At 48.2% G+C, this 26,751-nt stretch overlaps 1 protein-coding gene across 3 annotated transcripts in view; it reads right to left on the bottom strand.

Annotated features, from left to right (window-relative positions):
• Positions 1-26,751, bottom strand: part of dennd4a (DENN/MADD domain containing 4A) — a 182,295-nt gene that overhangs the window by 40,007 nt on the left and 115,537 nt on the right. For all 3 annotated transcript variants that reach the window (XM_055910129.1, XM_055910128.1, XM_055910130.1), the window contains 3 exons: positions 24,695-24,817; positions 21,594-21,698; positions 25-1,793 (listed from right to left, as the gene is read on the bottom strand). In XM_055910129.1, the coding sequence (XP_055766104.1) occupies positions 25-1,793; positions 21,594-21,698; positions 24,695-24,817 (1,997 nt within the window). The remainder of the gene's footprint in view (positions 1-24; positions 1,794-21,593; positions 21,699-24,694; positions 24,818-26,751) is intronic.

The raw sequence follows: 26,751 nt of genomic DNA, 5'->3' as shown, positions 1-26,751 counted from the left end.
CATTAGAGGGATGGTTGTCCGTACCTGTGAGAGTGACGTCTGCGACGACAGGCGGGAGTAGAGCCTGCTAGCCTTCTCAGCCACCCCCTTCCCTGCGGACAGGAAGCTGCTCTTAAACATGTCCAGACTGAGAGTCGGTGTGAGGAGAGAGTCCATGGAGAAGGTTGAGGAGGGAGTAGGGGAGGAAGGGGAGACCAGGGAGGAAGGACGGAGACGTTCTTTGGGCCTGGAGAGGGGGACGTGTGAGTTGGCACGAAGCAAGGGAGGAGGGGGTCGGGGGGAGGTACAGGGGGAGTGGGTCAGGCTGAGGGGCCGAGGTCGGTGGGAGGAGTGTTTAGATGGGGTGGAGGTGGCGTGGAGGAGCGGGCTGGATGGGTTCTGAAGGTCCATGCTGGCGGTCCTGCTGCTCAGAGGGCTCAGAACCTTCATGTACATCTCTATCTCTTCTGCCAGGTCTCGGCGGACTGTGGAGGTACTGCTGCCGTCCCCATCGCCCTCTGTCTCCGTCTCAGCCGCTATAATGGACAGAGGGTCAAAGCCAGTCTCAACGATACCAGTCCTCTTCACGGCTCCGCCCACGGTTTCACTGCTGTTTCTTACACTGCTCTGTTTGGAGACACTGCGATCTGCAGACCCGGCTCCATCTCTACCATCACTGCAGGTTACAGACCCGGCTCCATCTCTACCAACACTGCAGGTTACAGACCCGGCTCCATCTCCACCACCACTGCAGGTTACAGACCCGGCTCCATCTCTACCACCACTGCAGGTTACAGACCCGGCTCCATCTCCACCAACACTGCAGGTTACAGACCCGGCTCCATCTCTACCACCACTGCAGGTTACAGACCCGGCTCCATCTCCACCATCACTGCAGGTTACAGACCCGGCTCCATCCCCACCAACACTGCAGGTTGCAGACCCGGCTCCATCTCCACCAACACTGCAGGTTACAGACCCGGCTCCATCTCTACCATCACTGCAGGTTACAGACCCGGCTCCATCTCTACCATCACTGCAGGTTACAGACCCGGCTCCATCTCTACCATCACTGCAGGTTGCAGACCCGGCTCCATCTCCACCATCACTGCAGGTTACAGACCCGGCTCCATTTCCACCATCACTGCAGGTTGCAGACCCGGCTCCATCTCCACCATCACTGCAGGTTGCAGACCCGGCTCCATCTCTACCATCACTGCAGGTTGCAGACCCGGCTCCATCTCCACCATCACTGCAGGTTACAGACCCGGCTCCATCACTACCAACACTGCAGGTTGCAGACCCGGCTCCATCTCCACCACCACTGCAGGTTACAGACCCGGCTCCATCTCCACCACCACTGCAGGTTACAGACCCGGCTCCATCTCTACCATCACTGCAGGTTACAGACCCGGCTCCATCTCCACCACCACTGCAGGTTACAGACCTTTCAGTGTCTCCACCACTGCTGCTCACACTCCTCCTTTCCACCTCCATGTCAGGTGTCTGTCTGTCCTTACTGCCTTCTACCTTCTCCCCCTCTCCGCCATCCAATCTCTCCTGGTTCTGAGTAGGATCAGCCTGACTGGCCTCAGCCTTCCCAGGTTTGCAGATCGGAGGCGGGGGACGTTTCGGAGCAGGGCCCCGGATCTGCATGGTGGTGGAGGTGAAATTGAGTGTGATGGTCCTGAGTGTCCCTTGTCCTCCGGTCAGGTCTAGGGAGTTGGGCCTCAGCCTCCGGTTCTTTGGTCTGGTACCACAGGGAGTGTTGGAGTCACCAGGGGTGGTGATGTGGTTCTGTCTAGTCAGACGACCTAAAGACACAACAGTTGAAAGGTCAGATAATGATAACTGATTTACTGTACGCCGGAGCTTTTTTAAACCTCGGGGGATGACCCAGACATAATTAAATAAAAATTAAACTAGTTGATTTAAGTAGTCAAGAGGCTGGTGATTAGTTGACGTGGATCCATGTTAATTCCAATCCATTTATTCCATTCCAGACATTATTATGAGCCGTCCTTCACACCTGTGTTGTCAATTAATTTTGTAAGAGGTGTTGACATGTTGAATGCACCGAGCTGTCTGTCTAAACTAGCAGCACACAGCTCAGACACCCATCCATACCCCACAAGACATGCCACCAGAGGTCTGTTTAAATGACTAACACACAGCTCAGACACCCCATACATACCCCACAAGACATGCCACCAGAGGTCTGTCTAAACTACAGGCACACAGCTCAGACACCCATGCATACCCCACAAGACATGCCACCAGAGGTCTGTTTAAACTACTAACACACAGCTCAGACACCCATCCATACCCCACAAGACATGCCACCAGAGGTCTGTTTAAACTACTAACACACAGCTCAGACACCCATCCATACCCCATAAGACATGCCACCAGAGGTCTGTTTAAACTACTGGCACACAGCTCAGACACCCATCCATACCCCATAAGACATGCCACCAGAGGTCTGTTTAAACTACTGGCACACAGCTCAGACACCCATCCATACCCCATAAGACATGCCACCAGAGGTCTGTCTAAACTACTGGCACACAGCTCAGACACCCATGTGTACCCTACAAGACATGCCACCAGGGGTCTCTTCACAGTCCCCAAGTCCAGAACAGACTATGGGAGGTGCACAGTACTACATAGAGCCATGACTACATGGAACTCTATTCCACAGTACTACATAGAGCCATGACTACATGGAACTCTATTCCACAGCACTACATAGAGCCATGACTACATGGAACTCTATTCCACAGTACTACATAGAGCCATGACTACATGGAACTCTATTCCACAGTACTACATAGAGCCATGACTACATGGAACTCTATTCCACAGTACTACATAGAGCCATGACTACATGGAACTCTATTCCACAGTACTACATAGAGCCATGACTACATGGAACTCTATTCCACATCAGGTAACTGATGCAGCAGTAGAATCAGATTTAAAAAACAGATAAAAATACACCTTATGGAACAGCGGGGACTGTGAAGAGACACACAGGTACAGACACACACACACACATGGGTGTTGTGTTGTAGATATAGATATGTCTGAGGGAACACACTTAATGTATTGTAGATATGTGGTAGTAGTGGTCTGAGGTAACACACTTAATGTATTGTAGATATGTGGTAGTAGAGTAGTGGTCTGAGGTAACACACTTAATGTATTGTAGATATGTGGTAGTAGAGCAGTGGTCTGAGGTAAAACACTTAATGTATTGTAGATATGTGGTAGTAGAGTAGTGGTCTGAGGTAACACACTTAATGTATTGTAGATATGTGGTAGTAGTGGTCTGAGGTAACACACTTAATGTATTGTAGATATGTGTTAGTAGATATGTGGTAGTAGAGTAGTGGTCTGAGGTAAAACACTTAATGTATTGTAGATATGTGGTAGTAGAGTAGTGGTCTGAGGTAAAACACTTAATGTATTGTAGATATGTGGTAGTAGTGGTCTGAGGTAACACACTTAATGTATTGTAGATATGTGGTAGTAGAGTAGTGGTCTGAGGTAAAACACTTAATGTATTGTAGATATGTGGTAGTAGTGGTCTGAGGTAACACACTTAATGTATTGTAGATATGTATTGTAGATATGTGGTAGTAGAGTAGTGGTCTGAGGTAACACACTTAATGTATTGTAGATATGTGGTAGTAGAGTAGTGGTCTGAGGTAACACACTTAATGTATTGTAGATATGTGGTAGTAGAGCAGTGGTCTGAGGTAACACACTTAATGTATTGTAGATATGTGGTAGTAGTGGTCTGAGGTAACACACTTAATGTATTGTAGATATGTGGTAGTAGAGGTCTGAGGTAACACACTTAATGTATTGTAGATATGTGGTAGTAGAGCAGTGGTCTGAGGTAACACACTTAATGTATTGTAGATATGTGGTAGTAGTGGTCTGAGGTAACACACTTAATGTATTGTAGATATGTGGTAGTAGAGGTCTGAGGTAACACACTTAATGTATTGTAGATATGTGGTAGTAGAGGTCTGAGGTAACACACTTAATGTATTGTAGATATGTGGTAGTAGAGGTCTGAGGTAACACACTTAATGTATTGTAGATATGTGGTAGTAGAGGTCTGAGGTAACACACTTAATGTATTGTAGATATGTGGTAGTAGTGGTCTGAGGTAACACACTTAATGTATTGTAGATATGTGGTAGTAGTGGTCTGAGGTAACACACTTAATGTATTGTAGATATGTGGTAGTAGAGTAGTGGTCTGAGGTAACACACTTAATGTATTGTAGATATGTGGTAGTAGTGGTCTGAGGTAACACACTTAATGTATTGTAGATATGTGGTAGTAGTGGTCTGAGGTAACACACTTAATGTATTGTAGATATGTGGTAGTAGAGTAGTGGTCTGAGGTAAAACACTTAATGTATTGTAGATATGTGGTAGTAGAGTAGTGGTCTGAGGTAACACACTTAATGTATTGTAGATATGTGGTAGTAGAGGTCTGAGGTAACACACTTAATGTATTGTAGATATGTGGTAGTAGAGTAGTGGTCTGAGGTAACACACTTAATGTATTGTAGATATGTGGTAGTAGTGGTCTGAGGTAACACACTTAATGTATTGTAGATATGTGGTAGTAGAGTAGTGGTCTGAGGTAACACACTTAATGTATTGTAGATATGTGGTAGTAGTGGTCTGAGGTAACACACTTAATGTATTGTAGATATGTGGTAGCAGTGGTCTGAGGTAACACACTTAATGTATTGTAGATATGTGGTAGTAGAGGTCTGAGTAATGAGGATCCATAATAAACCCCAGGAAGAGTAGCTGCTGCCTTGGTAACAGGAACTAATGGGGATCCATAAAAAAACCCAGGAAGAGAAGCTGCTGCCTTGGCAGGAACTAATGAGGATCCATAATAAACCACAGGAAGAGTAGCTGCTGCCTTGGCAGGAACTAATGGGGATCCATAATAAACCCCAGGAAGAGTAGCTGCTGCCTTGACAGGAACTAATGGGGATCCATAATAAACCCCAGGAAGAGTAGCTGCTGCCTTGGCAGGAACTAATGGGGAACCATAATAAACCCCAGGAAGAGTAGTTGCTGCCTTGGCAGGAACTAATGGGGATCCATAATAAACCCCAGGAAGAGTAGTTGCTGCCTTGGCAGGAACTAATGGGGATCCATAATAAACCCCAGGAAGAGTAGCTGCTGCCTTGAAAGGAACTAATGGGGATCCAAAATAAACCCCAGGAAGAGTATCTGCTGCCATGGCAGGAACTAATGGGGATCCATAATAAACCCCAGGAAGAGTAGCTGCGTCCTTGGCAGGAACTAATGGGGATCCATAATAAACCCCAGGAAGAGTAGTTGCTGCCTTGGCAGGAACTAATGGGGATCCATAATAAACCCCAGGAAGAGTAGCTGCTGCCTTGAAAGGAACTAATGGGGTACAAAATAAACCCCAGGAAGAGTACCTGCTGCCATGACAGGAACTAATGGGGATCCATAATAAACCCCAGGAAGAGTAGCTGCTGCCTTGGCAGGAACTAATGGGGATCCATAATAAACCCCAGGAAGAGTAGCTGCTGCCTTGGCAACAGGAACTAATGGGGATCCATAATAAACCCCAGGAAGAGTAGCTGCTGCCTTGCCAGGAACTAATGGGGATCCATAATAAACCCCAGGAAGAGTAGCTGCTGCAATGGCAGGAACTAATGGGGATCCATAATAAACCCCAGGAAGAGTACCTGCTGCCTTGGCAGGAACTAATGAGGATCCAAAATAAACCCCAGGAAGAGTAGCTGCTGCCTTGGCAGAAACTAATGGGGATCCATAATAAACCAGAGGAAGAGTAGCTGCTGCCTTGGCAGGAACTAATGGGGATCCATAATAAACCCCAGGAAGAGTAGCTGCTGCCTTGGCAGAAACTAATGGGGATCCATAATAAACCCCAGGAAGAGTAGCTGCTGCCTTGGCAGGAACTAATGGGGATCCATAATAAACCCCAGGAAGAGTAGCTGCTGCCTTGGCAGGAACTAATGGGGATCCATAATAAACCCCAGGAAGAGTAGCTGCTGCCTTGAAAGGAACTAATGGGGATCCAAAATAAACCCCAGGAAGAGTAGCTGCTGCCTTGGCAGGAACTAATGGGGATCCATAATAAACCCCAGGAAGAGTAGCTGCTGCCTTGGCAAGAACTAATGGGGATCCATAATAAACCTCAGGAAGAGTAGCTGCTGCCTTGGCAGGAACTAATGGGTATCCATAATAAAGCCCAGGAAGAGTAGCTGCTGCCTTGAAAGGAACTAATTGGGATCCAAAATAAACCCCAGGAAGAGTACCTGCTGCCATGGCAGGAACTAATGGGGATCCATAATAAACCCCAGGAAGAGTAGCTGCTGCCTTGGCAGGAACTAATGGGGATCCATAATAAACCCCAGGAAGAGTAGCTGCTGCCTTGGCAGGAACTAATGGGGATCCTTAATAAACCTCAGGAAGAGTAGCTGCTGCCTTGGCAGGAACTAATGGGGATCCATAATAAACCCCAGGAAGAGTAGCTGCTGCCTTGGCAACAGGAACTAATGGGGATCCATAATAAACCCCAGGAAGAGTAGCTGCTGCCTTGAAAGGAACTAATGGGGATCCAAAATAAACCCCAGGAAGAGTAGCTGCTGCCATGGCAGGAACTAATGGGGATCCATAATAAACCACAGGAAGAGTAGCTGCTGCCTTGGCAGGAACTAATGTGGATCCATAATAAACCCCAGGAAGAGTAGCTGCTGCCTTGGCAGGAACTAATGGGGATCCTTAATAAACCTCAGGAAGAGTAGCTGCTGCCTTGGCAGGAACTAATGGGGATCCATAATAAACCCCAGGAAGAGTAGCTGCTGCCTTGGCAACAGGAACTAATGGGGATCCATAATAAACCCCAGGAAGAGTAGCTGCTGCCTTGGCAGGAACTAATGGGGATCCATAATAAACCTCAGGAAGAGTAGCTGCTGCATTGGCAGGAACTAATGGGGATCCATAATAAACCCCAGGAAGAGTAGCTGCTGCCTTGGCAGGAACCAATGGGAATCCATAATAAACCCCAGGAAGAGTAGCTGCTGCCTTGGCAGGAACTAATGTAATCCATAATAAACCCCAGGTAGACTAGCTGCTGCCTTGGCAGGAACTAATGGGTATCCATAATAAACCCCAGGAAGAGTAGCTGCTGCCTTGGCAGGAACTAATGGGGATCCATAATAAACCCCAGGAAGAGTAGCTGCTGCCTTGGCAGGAACTAACGGGGATCCATAATAAACCCCAGGAAGAGTAGCTGCTGCCTTGGCAGGAACTAATGGGGATCCATAATAAACCCCAGGAAGAGTACCTGCTGCCTTGGCTGGAACTAATGGGGATCCTTAATAAACCCCAGGAGGAGTAGCTGCTGCCTTGGCAGGAACTAATGGAGATCCATAATAAACCCCAGGAAGAGTAGCTGCTGCCTTGGCAGGAACTAGTGGGGATCCATAATAAACCCCAGGAAGAGTAGCTGCTGCCTTGGCAGGAACTAATGGGGATCCATAATAAACCCCAGGAAGAGTAGCTGCTGCCTTGACAGGAACTAATGGGGATCCATAATAAACCCCAGGAAGAGTAGCTGCTGCCATGGCAGTAACTAATGGGGATCCATAATAAACCCCAGGAAGAGTAGCTGCTGCCTTGGCAGGAACTAATGGGGATCCATAATAAACCCCAGGAAGAGTAGCTGCTGCCTTGGCAGGAACTAATGGGGATCCATAATAAACCCCAGGAAGAGTAGCTGCTGCCTTGGCAGGAACTAACGGGGATCCATAATAAACCCCCAGGAAGAGTAGCTGCTGCCTTGACAGGAACTAATGGGGATCCATAATAAACCCCAGGAAGAGTAGCTGCTGCCTTGGCAGGAACTAATGGGGATCTATAATAAACCCCAGGAAGAGTAGCTGCTGCCTTGGTAGGAACTAATGGGGATCCATAATAAACCCCAGGAAGAGTAGCTGCTGCCTTGGCAGGAACTAATGGGGATCCATAATAAACCCCAGGAATAGTAGCTGCTGCCTTGGCAGGAACTAATGGGGATCCATAATAAACCCCAGGAAGAGTAGCTGCTGCCTTGGCAGGAACTAATGGGGATCCATAATAAACCGCAGGAAGAGTACCTGCTGCCATGGCAGGAACTAATGGGGATCCTTAATAAACCCCAGGAGGAGTAGCTGCTGCCTTGGCAGGAACTAATGGAGATCCATAATAAACCCCAGGAAGAGTAGCTGCTGCCTTGGCAGGAACTAATGGGGATCCATAATAAACCCCAGGAAGAGTAGCTGCTGCCTTGGCAGAAACTAATGGGGATCCATAATAAACCCCAGGAAGAGTAGCTGCTGCCTTGGCAACAGGAACTAATGGGGATCCATAATAAACCCCAGGAAGAGTAGCTGCTGCCTTGGCAGGAACTAATGGGGATCCATAATAAACCCCAGGAAGAGTAGCTGCTGCCTTGGCAGGAACTAATGGGGATCCATAATAAACCCCAGGAAGAGTAGCTGCTGCCTTGGCAGGAACTAATGGGAATCCATAATAAACCCCAGGAAGAGTAGCTGCTGCCTTGCCAGGAACTAATGTAATCCATAATAAACCCCAGGTAGACTAGCTGCTGCCTTGGCAGGAACTAATGGGTATCCATAATAAACCCCAGGAAGAGTAGCTGCTGCCTTGGCAGGAACTAATGGGGATCCATAATAAACCCCAGGAAGAGTAGCTGCTGCCTTGGCAGGAACTAACGGGGATCCATAATAAACCCCGGGAAGAGTAGCTGCTGCCTTGGCAGGAACTAACGGGGATCCATAATAAACCCCAGGAAGAGTAGCTGCTGCCTTGGCAGAAACTAATGGGGATCGATAATAAACCCCAGGAAGAGTAGCTGCTGCCTTGGCAACAGGAACTAATGGGGATCCATAATAAACCCCAGGAAGAGTAGCTGCTGCCTTGGCAGGAACTAATGGGGATCCATAATAAACCCCAGGAAGAGTAGCTGCTGCCTTGGCAGGAACTAATGGGGATCCATAATAAACCCCAGGAAGAGTAGCTGCTGCCTTGGCAGGAACTAATGGGAATCCATAATAAACCCCAGGAAGAGTAGCTGCTGCCTTGGCAGGAACTAATGTAATCCATAATAAACCCCAGGTAGACTAGCTGCTGCCTTGGCAGGAACTAATGGGTATCCATAATAAACCCCAGGAAGAGTAGCTGCTGCCTTGGCAGGAACTAATGGGGATCCATAGTAAACCCCAGGAAGAGTAGCTGCTGCCTTGGCAGGAACTAACGGGGATCCATAATAAACCCCAGGAAGAGTAGCTGCTGCCTTGGCAGGAACTAACGGGGATCCATAATAAACCCCAGGAAGAGTAGCTGCTGCCTTGGCAGGAACTAATGGGGATCCATAATAAACCCCAGGAAGAGTACCTGCTGCCATGGCAGGAACTAATGGAGATCCTTAATAAACCCCAGGAGGAGTAGCTGCTGCCTTGGCAGGAACTAATGGAGATCCATAATAAACCCCAGGAAGAGTAGCTGCTGCCTTGGCAGGAACTAATGGAGATCCATAATAAACCCCAGGAAGAGTAGCTGCTGCCTTGGCAGGAACTAATGGGGATCCATAATAAACCCCAGGAAGAGTAGCTGCTGCCTTGACAGGAACTAATGGGGATCCATAATAAACCCCAGGAAGAGTAGCTGCTGCCTTGGCAACAGGAACTAATGGGGATCCTTAATAAACCTCAGGAAGAGTAGCTGCTGCCTTGACAGAAACTAATGGGGATCCATAATAAACCCCAGGAAGAGTAGCTGCTGCCATGGCAGGAACTAATGGGGATCCATAATAAACCCCAGGAAGAGTAGCTGCTGCCTTGGCAGGAACTAATGGGGATCCATAATAAACCCCAGGAAGAGTAGCTGCTGCCTTGGCAGGAACTAATGGGGATCCATAATAAACCCCAGGAAGAGTAGCTGCTGCCTTGGCAGGAACTAATGGGGATCCATAATAAACCCCAGGGAGAGTAGCTGCTGCCTTGGCAGAAACTAATGGGGATCCATAATAAACCCCAGGAAGAGTAGCTGCTGCCTTGGCAGGAACTAACGGGGATCCATAATAAACCCCCAGGAAGAGTAGCTGCTGCCTTGACAGGAACTAATGGGGATCCATAATAAACCCCATGAAGAGTAGCTGCTGCCTTGGCAGGAACTAATGGGGATCTATAATAAACCCCAGGAAGAGTAGCTGCTGCCTTGGCAGGAACTAATGGGGATCCATAATAAACCCCAGGAAGAGTAGCTGCTGCCTTGGCAGGAACTAATGGAGATCCATAATAAACCCCAAGAAGAGTAGCTGCTGCATTGGCAGGAACTAATGGAGATCCATAATAAACCCCAGGAAGAGTAGCTGCTGCCTTGGCAGGAACTAGTGGGGATCCATAATAAACCCCAGGAAGAGTAGCTGCTGTAAAGGCAGTCAATGTTGTTCTCCCCCTTAGACGAGAAGGAGCATGGATAGGACCAAGATGCGGATTGAGGGAAATAAGCCATCTTTTAATGAAAAACAGCAAACAAGACACTACAAACTACAAAACAACAAACGTGACTAACCTTCAACTGTCCTGTGAGGACACAGGAACAAACACCCACCAAACACCAGTGAAACCCTGGCTGCCTTTGTATGACTCTCAATTAGAGACAAACAATACACACCTGTCTCTAATTGAGAATCATACCAGGCCGAACACAAAACCCCACATAGAAATACAAACATAGACAAACCCACCCAACTCACGCCCTGACCAACTAAAATGAATACAAAACAAAGGAAAACAGGTCAGGAACGTGACAGCTGCTGCCTTGGCAGGAACTAATGGGGATCCATAATAAACCCCAGGAAGAGTAGCTGCTGCCTTGAAAGGAACTAATGGGGATCCATAATAAACCCCAGGAAGAGTAGCTGCTGCCTTGGCAACAGGAACTAATGGGGATCCTTAATAAACCTCAGGAAGAGTAGCTGCTGCCTTGACAGAAACTGATGGGGATCCATAATAAACCCCAGGAAGAGTAGCTGCTGCCTTGACAGGAACTAATGGGGATCCATAATAAACCCCAGGAAGAGTAGCTGCTGCCTTGGCAGGAACTAATGGGGATCCATAATAAACCCCAGGAAGAGTAGTTGCTGCCTTGGCAGGAACTAATGGGGATCTATAATAAACCCCAGGAAGAGTAGCTGCTGCCTTGGCAGGAACTAATGGGGATCCATAATAAACCCCAGGAATAGTAGCTGCTGCCTTGGCAGGAACTAATGGGGATCCATAATAAACCCCAGGAAGAGTAGCTGCTGCCTTGGCAGGAACTAATGGGGATCCATAATAAACCCCAGGAAGAGTACCTGCTGCCATGGCAGGAACTAATGGGGATCCTTAATAAACCCCAGGAGGAGTAGCTGCTGCCTTGGCAGGAACTAATGGAGATCCATAATAAACCCCAGGAAGAGTAGCTGCTGCCTTGGGAGGAACTAATGGGGATCCATAATAAACCCCAGGAAGAGTAGCTGCTGCCTTGGCAACAGGAACTAATGGGGATCCATAATAAACCCCAGGAAGAGTAGCTGCTGCCTTGGCAACAGGAACTAATGGGGATCCATAATAAACCCCAGGAAGAGTAGCTGCTGCCTTGGCAGGAACTAATGGGGATCCATAATAAACCCCAGGAAGAGTAGCTGCTGCCTTGGCAGGAACTAATGGGAATCCATAATAAACCCCAGGAAGAGTAGCTGCTGCCTTGGCAGGAACTAATGTAATCCATAATAAACCCCAGGTAGACTAGCTGCTGCCTTGGCAGGAACTAATGGGTATCCATAATAAACCCCAGGAAGAGTAGCTGCTGCCTTGGCAGGAACTAATGGGTATCCATAATAAACCCCAGGAAGAGTAGCTGCTGCCTTGGCAGGAACTAATGGTGATCCATAATAAACCCCAGGAAGAGTAGCTGCTGCCTTGGCAGGAACTAACGGGGATCCATAATAAACCCCAGGAAGAGTAGCTGCTGCCTTGGCAGGAACTAACGGGGATCCATAATAAACCCCAGGAAGAGTAGCTGCTGCCTTGGCAGGAACTAATGGGGATCCATAATAAACCCCAGGAAGAGTACCTGCTGCCATGGCAGGAACTAATGGAGATCCTTAATAAACCCCAGGAAGAGTACCTGCTGCTTTGGCAGGAACTAATGGAGATCCATAATAAACCCCAGGAAGAGTAGCTGCTGCCTTGGCAGGAACTAATGGAGATCCATAATAAACCCCAGGAAGAGGAGCTGCTGCCTTGGCAGGAACTAGTGGGGATCCATAATAAACCCCAGAAAGAGTAGCTGCTGCCTTGGCAGGAACTAATGGGGATCCATAATAAACCCCAGGAAGAGTAGCTGCTGCCTTGACAGGAACTAATGGGGATCCATAATAAACCCCAGGAAGAGTAGCTGCTGCCTTGGCAGGCACTAATGGGGATCCATAATAAACCCCAGGAGGAGTAGCTGCTGCCTTGGCAGGAACTAATGGAGATCCATAATAAACCCCAGGAATAGTAGCTGCTGCCTTGGCAGGAACTAATGGAGATCCATAATAAACCCCAGGAAGAGTAGCTGCTGCCTTGGCAGGAACTAGTGGGGATCCATAATAAACCCCAGGAAGAGTAGCTGCTGCCTTGGCAGGAACTAATGGGGATCCATAATAAACCCCAGGAAGAGTAGCTGCTGCCTTGAAAGGAACTAATGGGGATCCATAATAAACCCCAGGAAGAGTAGCTGCTGCCTTGGCAACAGGAACTAATGGGGATCCATAATAAACCCCAGGAAGAGTAGCTGCTGCCTTGGCAGGAACTAATGGGGATCCATAATAAACCCCAGGAAGAGTACCTGCTGCCATGGCAGGAACTAATGGGGATCCTTAATAAACCCCAGGAGGAGTAGCTGCTGCCTTGGCAGAAACTAATGGAGATCCATAATAAACCCCAGGAAGAGTAGCTGCTGCCTTGAAAGGAACTAATGGGGATCCATAATAAACCCCAGGAAGAGTAGCTGCTGCCTTGGCAACAGGAAATAATGGGGATCCTTAATAAACCTCAGGAAGAGTAGCTGCTGCCTTGGCAGGAACTAACGGGGATCCATAATAAACCCCCAGGAAGAGTAGCTGCTGCCTTGACAGGAACTAATGGGGATCCATAATAAACCCCAGGAAGAGTAGCTGCTGCCTTGGCAGGAACTAATGGGGATCCATAATAAACCCCAGGAAGAGTAGCTGCTGCCTTGGCAGGAACTAATGGAGATCCATAATAAACCCCAGGAAGAGTAGCTGCTGCCTTGGCAGGAACTAATGGAGATCCATAATAAACCCCAGTAAGAGTAGCTGCTGCCTTGGCAGGAACTAATGGGGATCCATAATAAACCCCAGGAAGAGTAGCTGCTGCCATGGCAGGAACTAATGGGGATCCATAATAAACCCCAGGAAGAGAAGCTGCTGCCTTGGCAGGAACTAATGGGGATCCATAATAAACCCCAGGAAGAGTAGCTGCTGCCTTGGCAGGAACTAATGGGGATCCATAATAAACCCCAGGAAGAGTAGCTGCTGCCTTGGCAGAAACTAATGGGGATCCATAATAAACCCCAGGAAGAGTAGCTGCTGCCTTGGCAGGAACTAACGGGGATCCATAATAAACCTCCAGGAAGAGTAGCTGCTGCCTTGACAGGAACTAAAGGGGATCCATAATAAACCCCAGAAAGAGTAGCTGCTGCCTTGGCAGGAACTAATGTAATCCATAATAAACCCCAGGTAGACTAGCTGCTGCCTTGGCAGGAACTAATGGGTATCCATAATAAACCCCAGGAAGAGTAGCTGCTGCCTTGGCAGGAACTAATGGGGATCCATAATAAACCCCAGGAAGAGTAGCTGCTGCCTTGGCAGGAACTAACGGGGATCCATAATAAACCCCAGGAAGAGTAGCTGCTGCCTTGGCAGGAACTAATGGGGATCCATAATAAACCCCAGGAAGAGTACCTGCTGCCTTGGCTGGAACTAATGGGGATCCTTAATAAACCCCAGGAGGAGTAGCTGCTGCCTTGGCAGGAACTAATGGAGATCCATAATAAACCCCAGGAAGAGTAGCTGCTGCCTTGGCAGGAACTAGTGGGGATCCATAATAAACTCCAGGAAGAGTAGCTGCTGCCTTGGCAGGAACTAATGGGGATCCATAATAAACCCCAGGAAGAGTAGCTGCTGCCTTGACAGGAACTAATGGGGATCCATAATAAACCCCAGGAAGAGTAGCTGCTGCCATGGCAGAAACTAATGGGGATCCATAATAAACCCCAGGAAGAGTAGCTGCTGCCTTGGCAACAGGAACTAATGGGGATCCATAATAAACCCCAGGAAGAGTAGCTGCTGCCTTGGCAACAGGAACTAATGGGGATCCATAATAAACCCCAGGAAGAGTAGCTGCTGCCTTGGCAGGAACTAACGGGGATCCATAATAAACCCCCAGGAAGAGTAGCTGCTGCCTTGACAGGAACTAATGGGGATCCATAATAAACCCCAGGAAGAGTAGCTGCTGCCTTGGCAGGAACTAATGGGGATCTATAATAAACCCCAGGAAGAGTAGCTGCTGCCTTGGTAGGAACTAATGGGGATCCATAATAAACCCCAGGAAGAGTAGCTGCTGCCTTGGCAGGAACTAATGGGGATCCATAATAAACCCCAGGAATAGTAGCTGCTGCCTTGGCAGGAACTAATGGGGATCCATAATAAACCCCAGGAAGAGTAGCTGCTGCCTTGGCAGGAACTAATGGGGATCCATAATAAACCGCAGGAAGAGTACCTGCTGCCATGGCAGGAACTAATGGGGATCCTTAATAAACCCCAGGAGGAGTAGCTGCTGCCTTGGCAGGAACTAATGGAGATCCATAATAAACCCCAGGAAGAGTAGCTGCTGCCTTGGCAGGAACTAATGGGGATCCATAATAAACCCCAGGAAGAGTAGCTGCTGCCTTGGCAGAAACTAATGGGGATCCATAATAAACCCCAGGAAGAGTAGCTGCTGCCTTGGCAACAGGAACTAATGGGGATCCATAATAAACCCCAGGAAGAGTAGCTGCTGCCTTGGCAACAGGAACTAATGGGGATCCATAATAAACCCCAGGAAGAGTAGCTGCTGCCTTGGCAACAGGAACTAATGGGAATCCATAATAAACCCCAGGAAGAGTAGCTGCTGCCTTGGCAGGAACTAATGTAATCCATAATAAACCCCAGGTAGACTAGCTGCTGCCTTGGCAGGAACTAATGGGTATCCATAATAAACCCCAGGAAGAGTAGCTGCTGCCTTGGCAGGAACTAATGGGTATCCATAATAAACCCCAGGAAGAGTAGCTGCTGCCTTGGCAGGAACAAATGGTGATCCATAATAAACCCCAGGAAGAGTAGCTGCTGCCTTGGCAGGAACTAACGGGGATCCATAATAAACCCCAGGAAGAGTAGCTGCTGCCTTGGCAGGAACTAACGGGGATCCATAATAAACCCCAGGAAGAGTAGCTGCTGCCTTGGCAGGAACTAATGGTGATCCATAATAAACCCCAGGAAGAGTACCTGCTGCCATGGCAGGAACTAATGGAGATCCTTAATAAACCCCAGGAAGAGTACCTGCTGCTTTGGCAGGAACTAATGGAGATCCATAATAAACCCCAGGAAGAGTAGCTGCTGCCTTGGCAGGAACTAATGGAGATCCATAATAAACCCCAGGAAGAGGAGCTGCTGCCTTGGCAGGAACTAGTGGGGATCCATAATAAAACCCCGAAAAGAGTAGCTGCTGCCTTGGCAGGAACTAATGGGGATCCATAATAAACCCCAGGAAGAGTAGCTGCTGCCTTGACAGGAACTAATTGGGATCCATAATAAACCCCAGGAAGAGTAGCTGCTGCCTTGGCAGGCACTAATGGGGATCCATAATAAACCCCAGGAGGAGTAGCTGCTGCCTTGGCAGGAACTAATGGAGATCCATAATAAACCCCAGGAATAGTAGCTGCTGCCTTGGCAGGAACTAATGGAGATCCATAATAAACCCCAGGAAGAGTAGCTGCTGCCTTGGCAGGAACTAGTGGGGATCCATAATAAACCCCAGGAAGAGTAGCTGCTGCCTTGGCAGGAACTAATGGGGATCCATAATAAACCCCAGGAAGAGTAGCTGCTGCCTTGAAAGGAACTAATGGGGATCCATAATAAACCCCAGGAAGAGTAGCTGCTGCCTTGGCAACAGGAACTAATGGGGATCCATAATAAACCCCAGGAAGAGTAGCTGCTGCCTTGGCAGGAACTAATGGGGATCCATAATAAACCCCAGGAAGAGTACCTGCTGCCATGGCAGGAACTAATGGGGATCCTTAATAAACCCCAGGAGGAGTAGCTGCTGCCTTGGCAGAAACTAATGGAGATCCATAATAAACCCCAGGAAGAGTAGCTGCTGCCTTGAAAGGAACTAATGGGGATCCATAATAAACCCCAGGAAGAGTAGCTGCTGCCTTGGCAACAGGAAATAATGGGGATCCTTAATAAACCTCAGGAAGAGTAGCTGCTGCCTTGGCAGGAACTAACGGGGATCCATAATAAACCCCCAGGAAGACTAGCTGCTGCCTTGACAGGAACTAATGGGGATCCATAATAAACCCCAGGAAGAGTAGCTGCTGCCTTGGCAGGAACTAATGGGGATCCATAATAAACCCCAGGAAGAGTAGCTGCTGCCTTGGCAGGAACTAATGGAGATCCATAATAAACCCCAGGAAGAGTAGCTGCTGCCTTGGCAGGAACTAATGGAGATCCATAATAAACCCCAGTAAGAGTAGCTGCTGCCTTGGCAGGAACTAATGGGGATCCATAATAAACCCCAGGAAGAGTAGCTGCTGCCATGGCAGGAACTAATGGGGATCCATAATAAACCCCAGGAAGAGAAGCTGCTGTCTTGGCAGGAACTAATGGGGATCCATAATAAACCCCAGGAAGAGTAGCTGCTGCCTTGGCAGGAACTAATGGGGATCCATAATAAACCCCAGGAAGAGTAGCTGCTGCCTTGGCAGGAACTAATGGGGATCCATAATAAACCCCAGGAAGAGTAGCTGCTGCCTTGGCAGAAACTAATGGGGATCCATAATAAACCCCAGGAAGAGTAGCTGCTGCCTTGGCAGGAACTAACGGGGATCCATAATAAACCCCCAGGAAGAGTAGCTGCTGCCTTGACAGGAACTAAAGGGGATCCATAATAAACCCCAGAAAGAGTAGCTGCTGCCTTGGCAGGAACTAATGGGGATCCATAATAAACCCCAGGAAGAGTAGCTGCTGCCTTGGCAGGAACTAATGGGGATCCATAATAAACCCCAGGAAGAGTAGCTGCTGCCTTGGCAGGAACTAATGGGGATCCATAATAAACCCCAGGAAGAGTACCTGCTGCCATGGCAGGAACTAATGGGGATCCATAATAAACCCCAGGAAGAGTAGCTGCTGCCTTGGCAGGAACTAATGGGGATCCTTAATAAACCCCAGGAGGAGTAGCTGCTGCCTTGGCAGGAACTAATGGAGATCCATAATAAACCCCAGGAAGAGTAGCTGCTGCCTTGGCAGGAACTAATGGAGATCCATAATAAACCCCAGGAAGAGTAGCTGCTGCCTTGGCAGGAACTAGTGGGGATCCATAATAAACCCCAGGAAGAGTAGCTGCTGCCTTGGCAGGAACTAATGGGGATCCATAATAAACCCCAGGAAGAGTAGCTGCTGCCTTGACAGGAACTAATGGGGATCCATAATAAACCTCAGGAAGAGTAGCTGCTGCCTTGGCAACAGGAACTAATGGGGATCCTTAATAAACCTCAGGAAGAATAGCTGCTGCCTTGGCAGGAACTAATGGGGATCTATAATAAACCCCAGGTAGACTAGCTGCTGCCTTGGCAGGAACTAATGGGGATCCATAATAAACCCCAGGAAGAGTAGCTGCTGCCTTGGCAGGAACTAATGGGGATCCATAATAAACCCCAGGAAGAGTAGCTGCTGCCTTGGCAGGAACTAATGGGGATCCATAATAAACCCCAGGAAGAGTAGCTGCTGCCTTGGCAGGAACTAATGGGGATCCATAATAAACCCCAGGAAGAGTACCTGCTGCCATGGCAGGAACTAATGGGGATCATTAATAAACCCCAGGAGGAGTAGCTGCTGCCTTGGCAGGAACTAATGGGGATCCATAATAAACCCCAGGAAGAGTAGCTGCTGCCTTGACAGGAACTAATGGGGATCCATAATAAACCCCAGGAAGAGTAGCTGCTGCCTTGGCAGGAACTAATGGGGATCCATAATAAACCCCAGGAAGAGTAGCTGCTGCCTTGGCAGAAACTAACGGGGATCCATAATAAACCCCAGGAAGAGTAGCTGCTGCCTTGGCAGGAACTAATGGGGATCCATAATAAACCCCAGGAAGAGTAGCTGCTGCCTTGGCAGGAACTAACGGGGATCCATAATAAACCCCCAGGAAGAGTAGCTGCTGCCTTGACAGGAACTAATGGGGATCCATAATAAACCCCAGGAAGAGTAGCTGCTGCCTTGGCAGGAACTAATGGGGATCCATAATAAACCCCAGGAAGAGTAGCTGCTGCTGTAAAGGCAGTCATTGTTGTTCTCCCCCTTAGACGAGGAGGAGCATGGATAGGACCAAGATGCGGATTGAGGGAAATAAGCCATCTTTTAATAAAAACAGCAAACAAGACACTACAAAACTACAAAACAACAAATGAGACTAACCTTCAACTGTCCTGTGAGGACACAGGAACAAACACCCACAAAACACCAGTGAAACCCTGGCTGCCTTTGTATGACTCTCAATTAGAGACAAACAATACACACCTGTCTCTAATTGAGAATCATACCAGGCCGAACACAAAACCCCACATAGAAATACAAACATAGACAAACCCACCCAACTCACGCCCTGACCAACTAAAATGAATACAAAACAAAGGAAAACAGGTCAGGAACGTGACAGCTGCCTTGGCAGGAACTAATGGGGATCCATAATAAACCCCAGGAAGAGTAGCTGCTGCCATGGCAGGAACTAATGGGGATCCTTAATAAACCCCAGGAGGAGTAGCTGCTGCCTTGGCAGGAACTAATGGAGATCCATAATAAACCCCAGGAAGAGTAGCTGCTGCCTTGGCAGGAACTAATGGAGATCCATAATAAACCCCAGGAAGAGTAGCTGCTGCCTTGGCAGGAACTAGTGGGGATCCATAATAAACCCCAGGAAGAGTAGCTGCTGCCTTGGCAGGAACTAATGGGGATCCATAATAAACCCCAGGAAGAGTAGCTGCTGCCTTGACAGGAACTAATGGGGATCCATAATAAACCTCAGGAAGAATAGCTGCTGCCTTGGCAACAGGAACTAATGGGGATCCTTAATAAACCTCAGGAAGAATAGCTGCTGCCTTGGCAGGAACTAATGGGGATCTATAATAAACCCCAGGTAGACTAGCTGCTGCCTTGGCAGGAACTAATGGGGATCCATAATAAACCCCAGGAAGAGTAGCTGCTGCCTTGGCAGGAACTAATGGGGATCCATAATAAACCCCAGGAAGAGTACCTGCTGCCATGGCAGGAACTAATGGGGATCATTAATAAACCCCAGGAGGAGTAGCTGCTGCCTTGGCAGGAACTAATGGAGATCCATAATAAACCCCAGGAAGAGTAGATGCTGCCTTGGCAGGAACTAATGGAGATCCATAATAAACCCCAGTAAGAGTAGCTGCTGCCTTGGCAGGAACTAGTGGGGATCCATAATAAACCCCAGGAAGAGTAGCTGCTGCCTTGGCAGGAACTAATGGGGATCCATAATAAACCCCAGGAAGAGTAGCTGCTGCCATGGCAGGAACTAATGGGGATCCATAATAAACCCCAGGAAGAGTAGCTGCTGCCTTGGCAGGAACTAATGGGGATCCATAATAAACCCCAGGAAGAGTAGATGCTGCCTTGGCAGGAACTAATGGGGATCCATAATAAACCCCAGGAAGAGTAGCTGCTGCCTTGGCAGAAACTAATGGGGATACATAATAAACCCCAGGAAGAGTAGCTGCTGCCTTGGCAGGAACTAACGGGGATCCATAATAAACCCCCAGGAAGAGTAGCTGCTGCCTTGGCAGTAACTAATGGGGATCCATAATAAACCCCAGGAAGAGTAGCTGCTGCCTTGGCAACAGGAACTAATGGGGATCCATAATAAACCCCAGGAAGAGTAGCTGCTGCCTTGGGAGGAACTAATGGGGATCCATAATAAACCCCAGGAAGAGTAGCTGCTGCCTTGGCAGGAACTAATGGGGATCCATAATGAACCCCAGGAAGAGTAGCTGCTGCCTTGGCAGGAACTAATGGGGATCCATAATAAACCCCAGGAAGAGTAGCTGCTGCCTTGGCAGGAACTAATGGGGATCCTTAATACATACTAAACGCCATCACCAAGCCTTTGACTACCGGATCAAACATTGTTTTTGTGAAAAGTCCCGAGGAGAAGTTTGAACATGAAGTTAGTGTTTGGAATATCAATCATATAAACTATTAATAGTGGTCCTAGATTCCATCCCTGTGGAACGTTTCATCTCAAGAGGAGATAAGATATCTCTGTGAAAAATAATCTCTGAACGTTATACTTCAAACTAAATAACAACACAAAAAAAAAATCGTCAAACAGATTGATAAAACTAACAACAGAACAGAAATCAGGAACATGTTCTCCACTTGTAATCAAATATAAGATAATCCCAGTTACATAACACACATCCAATCAGTCAGTTGATTATCTTGTAGCCATCTAAATATAACAGCATATAGACAGAGAGGATGGGGGATGTGTTGAAGACAAGATATTCTTATTCCACCCACACACTGTGATGTAACATCCAGGGCAGAGGATTCATTTCACTCTGTCAGTAACTGGTTATTCAAATTCTGCCCTGAGAGACCAGAAACGAGTTTTTACATCAGTGCTCAGTCAGATTAGGAGAATAACTGCAAGATAAAATGTAACACAATTTCGATATAAATACCAAGGAGGTAATTATTTTTGAGCTGTTTTTTGACAATCATCCCACTACAAACTGGTTAATATGGGACAATAACATTTTTATTTATTTTACTAGGCAAGTCAGTTAAGAACAAATTCTTAATTTCCAAGACGGCCTAGGAACAGTGGGTTAACTGCCTTGTTCTGGGGCAGAATGACAGAGCTGTACCTTGTCAGCTCGGGGATTTGAACTTACAACCTTTCGGTTACTAGTCCAATGCTCTAACCACTAGGCTACCCTGCCGCCCCATTTCAGTTTACTCAATTCAGAAAGTACACTGAAATTGCAATTATCTTCAATGTTTTCCAATGAGGTAAAAAGTTGAATTTGTTTGACTTTCTGAATTGAAATGCCATTGACCCCAACCCTGGTACGGATCATTCAGTAGTCTTGAGTAGTAGACATGTTTAAACTTACAAGACTCCCTCTCTGACTTCTCCAGTGGTGTTCTGTCGTTGTCCTTTCCCATCATCCTCTCCTCCTCCTTGGATAGAGAGTCATAGCCTTGGTCTGACTGGCCACCTGAAACAGACAGACACCGAGTGTACAAAATATTAAGAACACCTTTCCTAATATTGAGTTGCGTCGGGGTCAATTCGTCAGGTCATGGGACTCTACAAGGTGTCGAAAGCGTTCCGCAGGGATGCTGGCCCATGTCGACTCCAATGCTTCCCACAGTTGTGTCAAGTTGGCTGGATGTCCTTTGGGTGGTGGACCAGTCTTGATACACACAGGAAACTGTTCACAAACTGGTGCGCCTGGCACCTACTACCATACCCCGTTCAAAGGCACTTCAATATTTTGTCTTGCCCATTCATCCTCTGAATGGCACACACACACAATCCATGTCTCAAATATATAGAGGCTTTAAAATCCTTCTTTAACATTTCTCCTCCCCTTTCATCTACACTGATTTGAAGTGGATTCACCTGGTCAGTCTGTGTCAAGGAATGAACAGGTGTTCCTAATGTTTTGTACACTGAGTGTTTCAAGTTTATTTCCCAGAGAGAACAACAGAAACAAACCTTAAGAACCAGTGTGGAGGAGGCACAAACTTTGAGGCATCTGAAGTAAAATATAAAAACGCAACATGTAAAGTGTTGGTCCCATGTTTCATGAGCTGAAATAAAAAGATCCCAGAAATGTTCCATACGCAGATAAACCTTATTTCTCTCAAATCTGTTTCCATCCCTGTTAGTGATCATTTCTCCTTTCCCAAGATAATCCATCCACCTGACAGGTGTTGCATATCAAGAAGCTGATTAAACAGCATGATCATTACACAGGTGCACCTTGTGCTGGGGGACAATAAAAGGCCACTCTAAAATGTGCAGTTTTGTCACACAACACAATGCCACAGATGTCTGAAGTTTAGAGGGAGCGTGTAATTGGAATGCTGACTGCAGGAATGTCCACCAGAGCATTTAATGTTAATTTCTCTACCATAAGCCGCCTCCAATGTCAAATTTGTCAGCACGTTCAACCGGCCTCACAACCACAGACAACGTGTAACCACGCCAGGCCAGAACCTCCACTTCCTGCTTCTTCCCTTGCAGGATGGTCTGAGACCAGCCACCCAGACAGCTGATGAAATGGTGGCTTTGTACAACCGAAGAATTTCTGGCATCGTGTGAGTGAGCGGTTTGCTGGTGTCAACGTTGTGAACAGAGTGCCCCATGGTGGCGGTGGGGTTATGGTATGGGGCAGGCATAAGCTACGGACAACGAAAACAATTGCATTTTATCGATGGCAATTTGAATGGACAGAGATACCGTGACGAGATCCTGAGGCCCATTGTCATGCCATTCATCCGCCGCCATCACCTCATGTTTCAGGAAGTGAACAGTGTTTCAATGAGGTCCAATTTATTTATATTTTTCTACCATAAGCCTACTGACGGCCCCATGTCGCAAGGATCTGAACAATTCCTGGAAGCAGAACACGTTCTTCCACGGCCTGCGTACTCACCAGACATGTCACCCATTGAGCATCATTTCCTTATATGAACTGTAACTCAGTAAAATCTTTCAAATTGTTGCCTGTTGCGTTTATATTTTTGTTCAGTATAGCAGAGGAGTTCTTGGATAACACCTCCTTTCTCTTTCTCTCTGAAAATAGTTGATCGAACTGGTGCTATTTTCCTCTCAGTGGATTCATCTGGTACAAAAGATCTTACCTTCTCCATGCCATCCTGTACAGAGACATCCTAGCTGCTTAGAGTGCAGTACAGAACACAGAGGGGGAGTGACTGACTAACTGACTGACTGACTGACTGACTGACTGACTGAGTGAGTGAGTGAGTGAGTGACTGACTGACTGACTGACTGACTGAGTGACTGAGTGACTGAGTGACTGAGTGAGTGACTGAGTGAGTGACTGAGTGAGTGACTGAGTGAGTGACTGAGTGAGTGACTGAGTGAGTGACTGAGTGAGTGACTGAGTGAGTGACTGAGTGAGTGACTGACAGGAGGGGAGAGAGAGAGTACAGGAGGGGAGAGAGGGAGGGGAGGGAGGGGAGAGAGGGAGGGAGGGAGGACAGGAGGGGAGAGAGAGAGGACAGGAGGGGATTGAGGGAGGGGAGGGAGGGGAGAGAGGGAGGACAGGAGGGGAGAGAGGGAGGGGAGGGAGGGAGGACAAGAGGGGATTGAGGGAGGGGAGGGAGGGGAGAGAGGGAGGACAGGAGGGGATTGAGGGAGGGGAGAGAGGGAGGACAGGAGGGGAGAGAGGGAGGGGAGGGAGGGGAGAGAGGGAGGACAAGAGGGGATTGAGGGAGGGGAGGGAGGGGAGAGAGGGAGGACAGGAGGGGAGAGCGGGAGGGGAGGGAGGGGAGAGAGGGAGGACAGGAGGGGATTGAGGGAGGGGAGGGAGGGGAGAGAGGGAGGACAGGAGGGGATTGAGGGAGGACAAGAGGGGATTGAGAGAGGGGAGGGAGGGGAGAGAGGGAGGAGAGGGAGGGGAGAGAGGGAGGGGAGAGAGGGAGGACAGGAGGGGAGAGAGGGAGGGCAGGAGGGGAGAGAGGGAGGGGAGGGAGGGGAGAGAGGGAGGACAGGAGGGGAGAGAGGGAGGGCAGGAGGGGAGAGGGAGGACAGGAGGGGAGAGGGAGGACAGGAGGGGAGAGAGGGAGGACAGGAGGTGATTGAGGGAGGACAGGAGGTGATTGAGGGAGGACAGGAGGGGAGAGAGGGAGGACAGGAGGGGAGAGAGGGAGGGGAGGGAGGGGAGAGAGGGAGGACAGGAGGGGAGAGAGGGAGGGGAGGGAGGGGAGAGAGGGAGGACAAGAGGGGATTGAGGGAGGACAGGAGGGGAGAGAGGGAGAACAGGTAGAGGCTTTAAGTACCTGTGCTTGGAGGAGGGGGGAGAGGGATGACAGGAGAGGAGACAGGGAGGACAGGAGAGGAGACAGGGAGGACAGGAGAGGAGGTGTAACATCTTTAGGTACCTGTGCTGGAGGAGGGGGGAGAGGGATGACAGGAGAGGAGACAGGGAGGGGGGAGAGGAGGGGTAACATCTTTAGGTACCTGTGCTGGATCCATCATCGCTGGAGTCCATCTTGGTGAAGTCTGTATCGATTGAGACCCGCTCAACTAAGTCGTTAGTACTGTCTTCACTACCATGACTGACTGTGTCCAGATCACTGTAGTCTGTAGAGAGAGGAACAGAGAGTTAACACTGTCTTCACTACCATGACTGACTGTGTCCAGATCACTGTAGTCTGTAGAGAGAGAACAGAGAGTTAACACTGTCTTCACTACCATGACTGACTGTGTCCAGATCACTGTAGTCTGTAGAGAGAGGAACAGAGAGTTAACACTGTCTTCACTACCATGACTGACTGTGTCCAGATCACTGTAGTCTGTAGAGAGAGAACAGAGAGTTAACACTGTCTTCACTACCATGACTGACTGTGTCCAGATCACTGTAGTCTGTAGAGAGAGAGAACAGAGAGTTAACACTGTCTTCACTACCATGACTGACTGTGTCCAGATCACTGTAGTCTGTAGAGAGAGGAACAGAGAGTTAACACTGTCTTCCCTACCATGACTGACTGTGTCGGGATTACTTCAATCTGAGGGAAGATAACAGAGAGATGAGAGTGTGAGTTTTAGGATTGTTTGGATATTACGGAGGGAGGAGAGCCTCTTTCCCCAGGACCAGACTCTGTGTCTGGGCTATTACAGAGGGAGGAGACCAGCCTTTCAAAGCACTTCATGGCTACAGACATGACGTGGGCGTCATGAACAACTGGAGCTCTCATGCATGCTTCAGTGTTGCTTGCCTCGAAGCACGCATAGAAGTAATTTAGCTTATCTGGTAGGCTTGTATCACTGGGCAGCTCGTGGCTGGGTTTCCCTTTGTAGTCTGTAATAGTTTGCAAGCCCTGCCACATCCGACGAGCGTTGGAGCCGATGTAGTATGATTCGATCTTAGTCCTGTATTGATGCTTTGCCTGTTTGATGGTTCATTTGAGGGCATAGTGGGATTTCTTATACGCTTCTGGGTTAGAGTCCCGCTCCTTGAAAGCGACAGCTCTACCCTTTAGCTCAATGTTGCCTGTAATCCATGGCTTCTGGTTGGGATATGTACGTACGGTTACTATGGGGGCAATGTCATCGATGACCCTTATTGATGAAGCCGGTGACTGATGTGGTATATGCCATCGGATGAGTCCCAGAACCTATTCCAGTCTGTGCAAAACAGTCCTGTACAGAGCATTCGGAAAGTATTCAGATCCCTTGACTTTTCCCACATTTTGTTACGTTACAGCCTTATTCTCAAATGGATTAAAACCTGAATGTCCTTGAGTGGCCCAGCCAGAGCCCAGACTTGAACCCGATCAAACATCTCTGGAGAGACCTGAAAATAGCTGTGCAGCGACACTCCCCATCCAACCTGACAGAGCTTGAGAGGATCTGCAGAGAAGAATGGGAGAAACTCCCCAAATACAGGCGTGCCAAGCTTGTAGCGTCATATCCAAGAAGGCTCAAGGCTGTAATCACTGCCAAACGTGCTTCAACAAAGTACTGAGTAAAGGGTCTAAATATTTATGTAAATTTGATATTTCAATTTTTACAACAAGGTACAACATTTCTAAAAACCTGTTTTTGCTTTTTTCCCTCTTGTTGCACATGTGACATGCTGGTAGAAATGAGTTGAAACTTATTACAGTCCCCGGCCACTAGGAGCACTGCTTCTGGATGAGCATTTTCTTATATAGTTGGTTGAGTGGGTCTTAGTGCCAGCATCGGTTTGTGGTGCTAAATAGATGGCTACGAAAAATATAATGAAAACGCTCTTTGTAGATAGTGTGGTCTACAGCTTAGTCCTTAATACTAGACATCGTGCACCAGCTGTTATTGACAAATATACACAGACCGCAACCCCTTGTCTTACCGGAGCCAGCTGTTCTGCCCTGCCGATGCAGGAAAACCCAGCCAACTGTATATTATCCTGTATATCGTTCAGCCACGACTCGGTGAAACATAAGATATTACAGTTTGTCCCGTTGGTAGGATAGTCTTGATCGCAGCTCATCCAGTTTATTCTCCAGTGATTGCACGTTGGCCAATAGGACGGT

The sequence above is a fragment of the Salvelinus fontinalis genome, unplaced genomic scaffold, assembly GCF_029448725.1.
Source record: "Salvelinus fontinalis isolate EN_2023a unplaced genomic scaffold, ASM2944872v1 scaffold_0001, whole genome shotgun sequence".
NCBI lineage: Eukaryota > Metazoa > Chordata > Actinopteri > Salmoniformes > Salmonidae > Salvelinus > Salvelinus fontinalis.
This window is presented reverse-complemented; position numbering and strand designations above follow the sequence as displayed.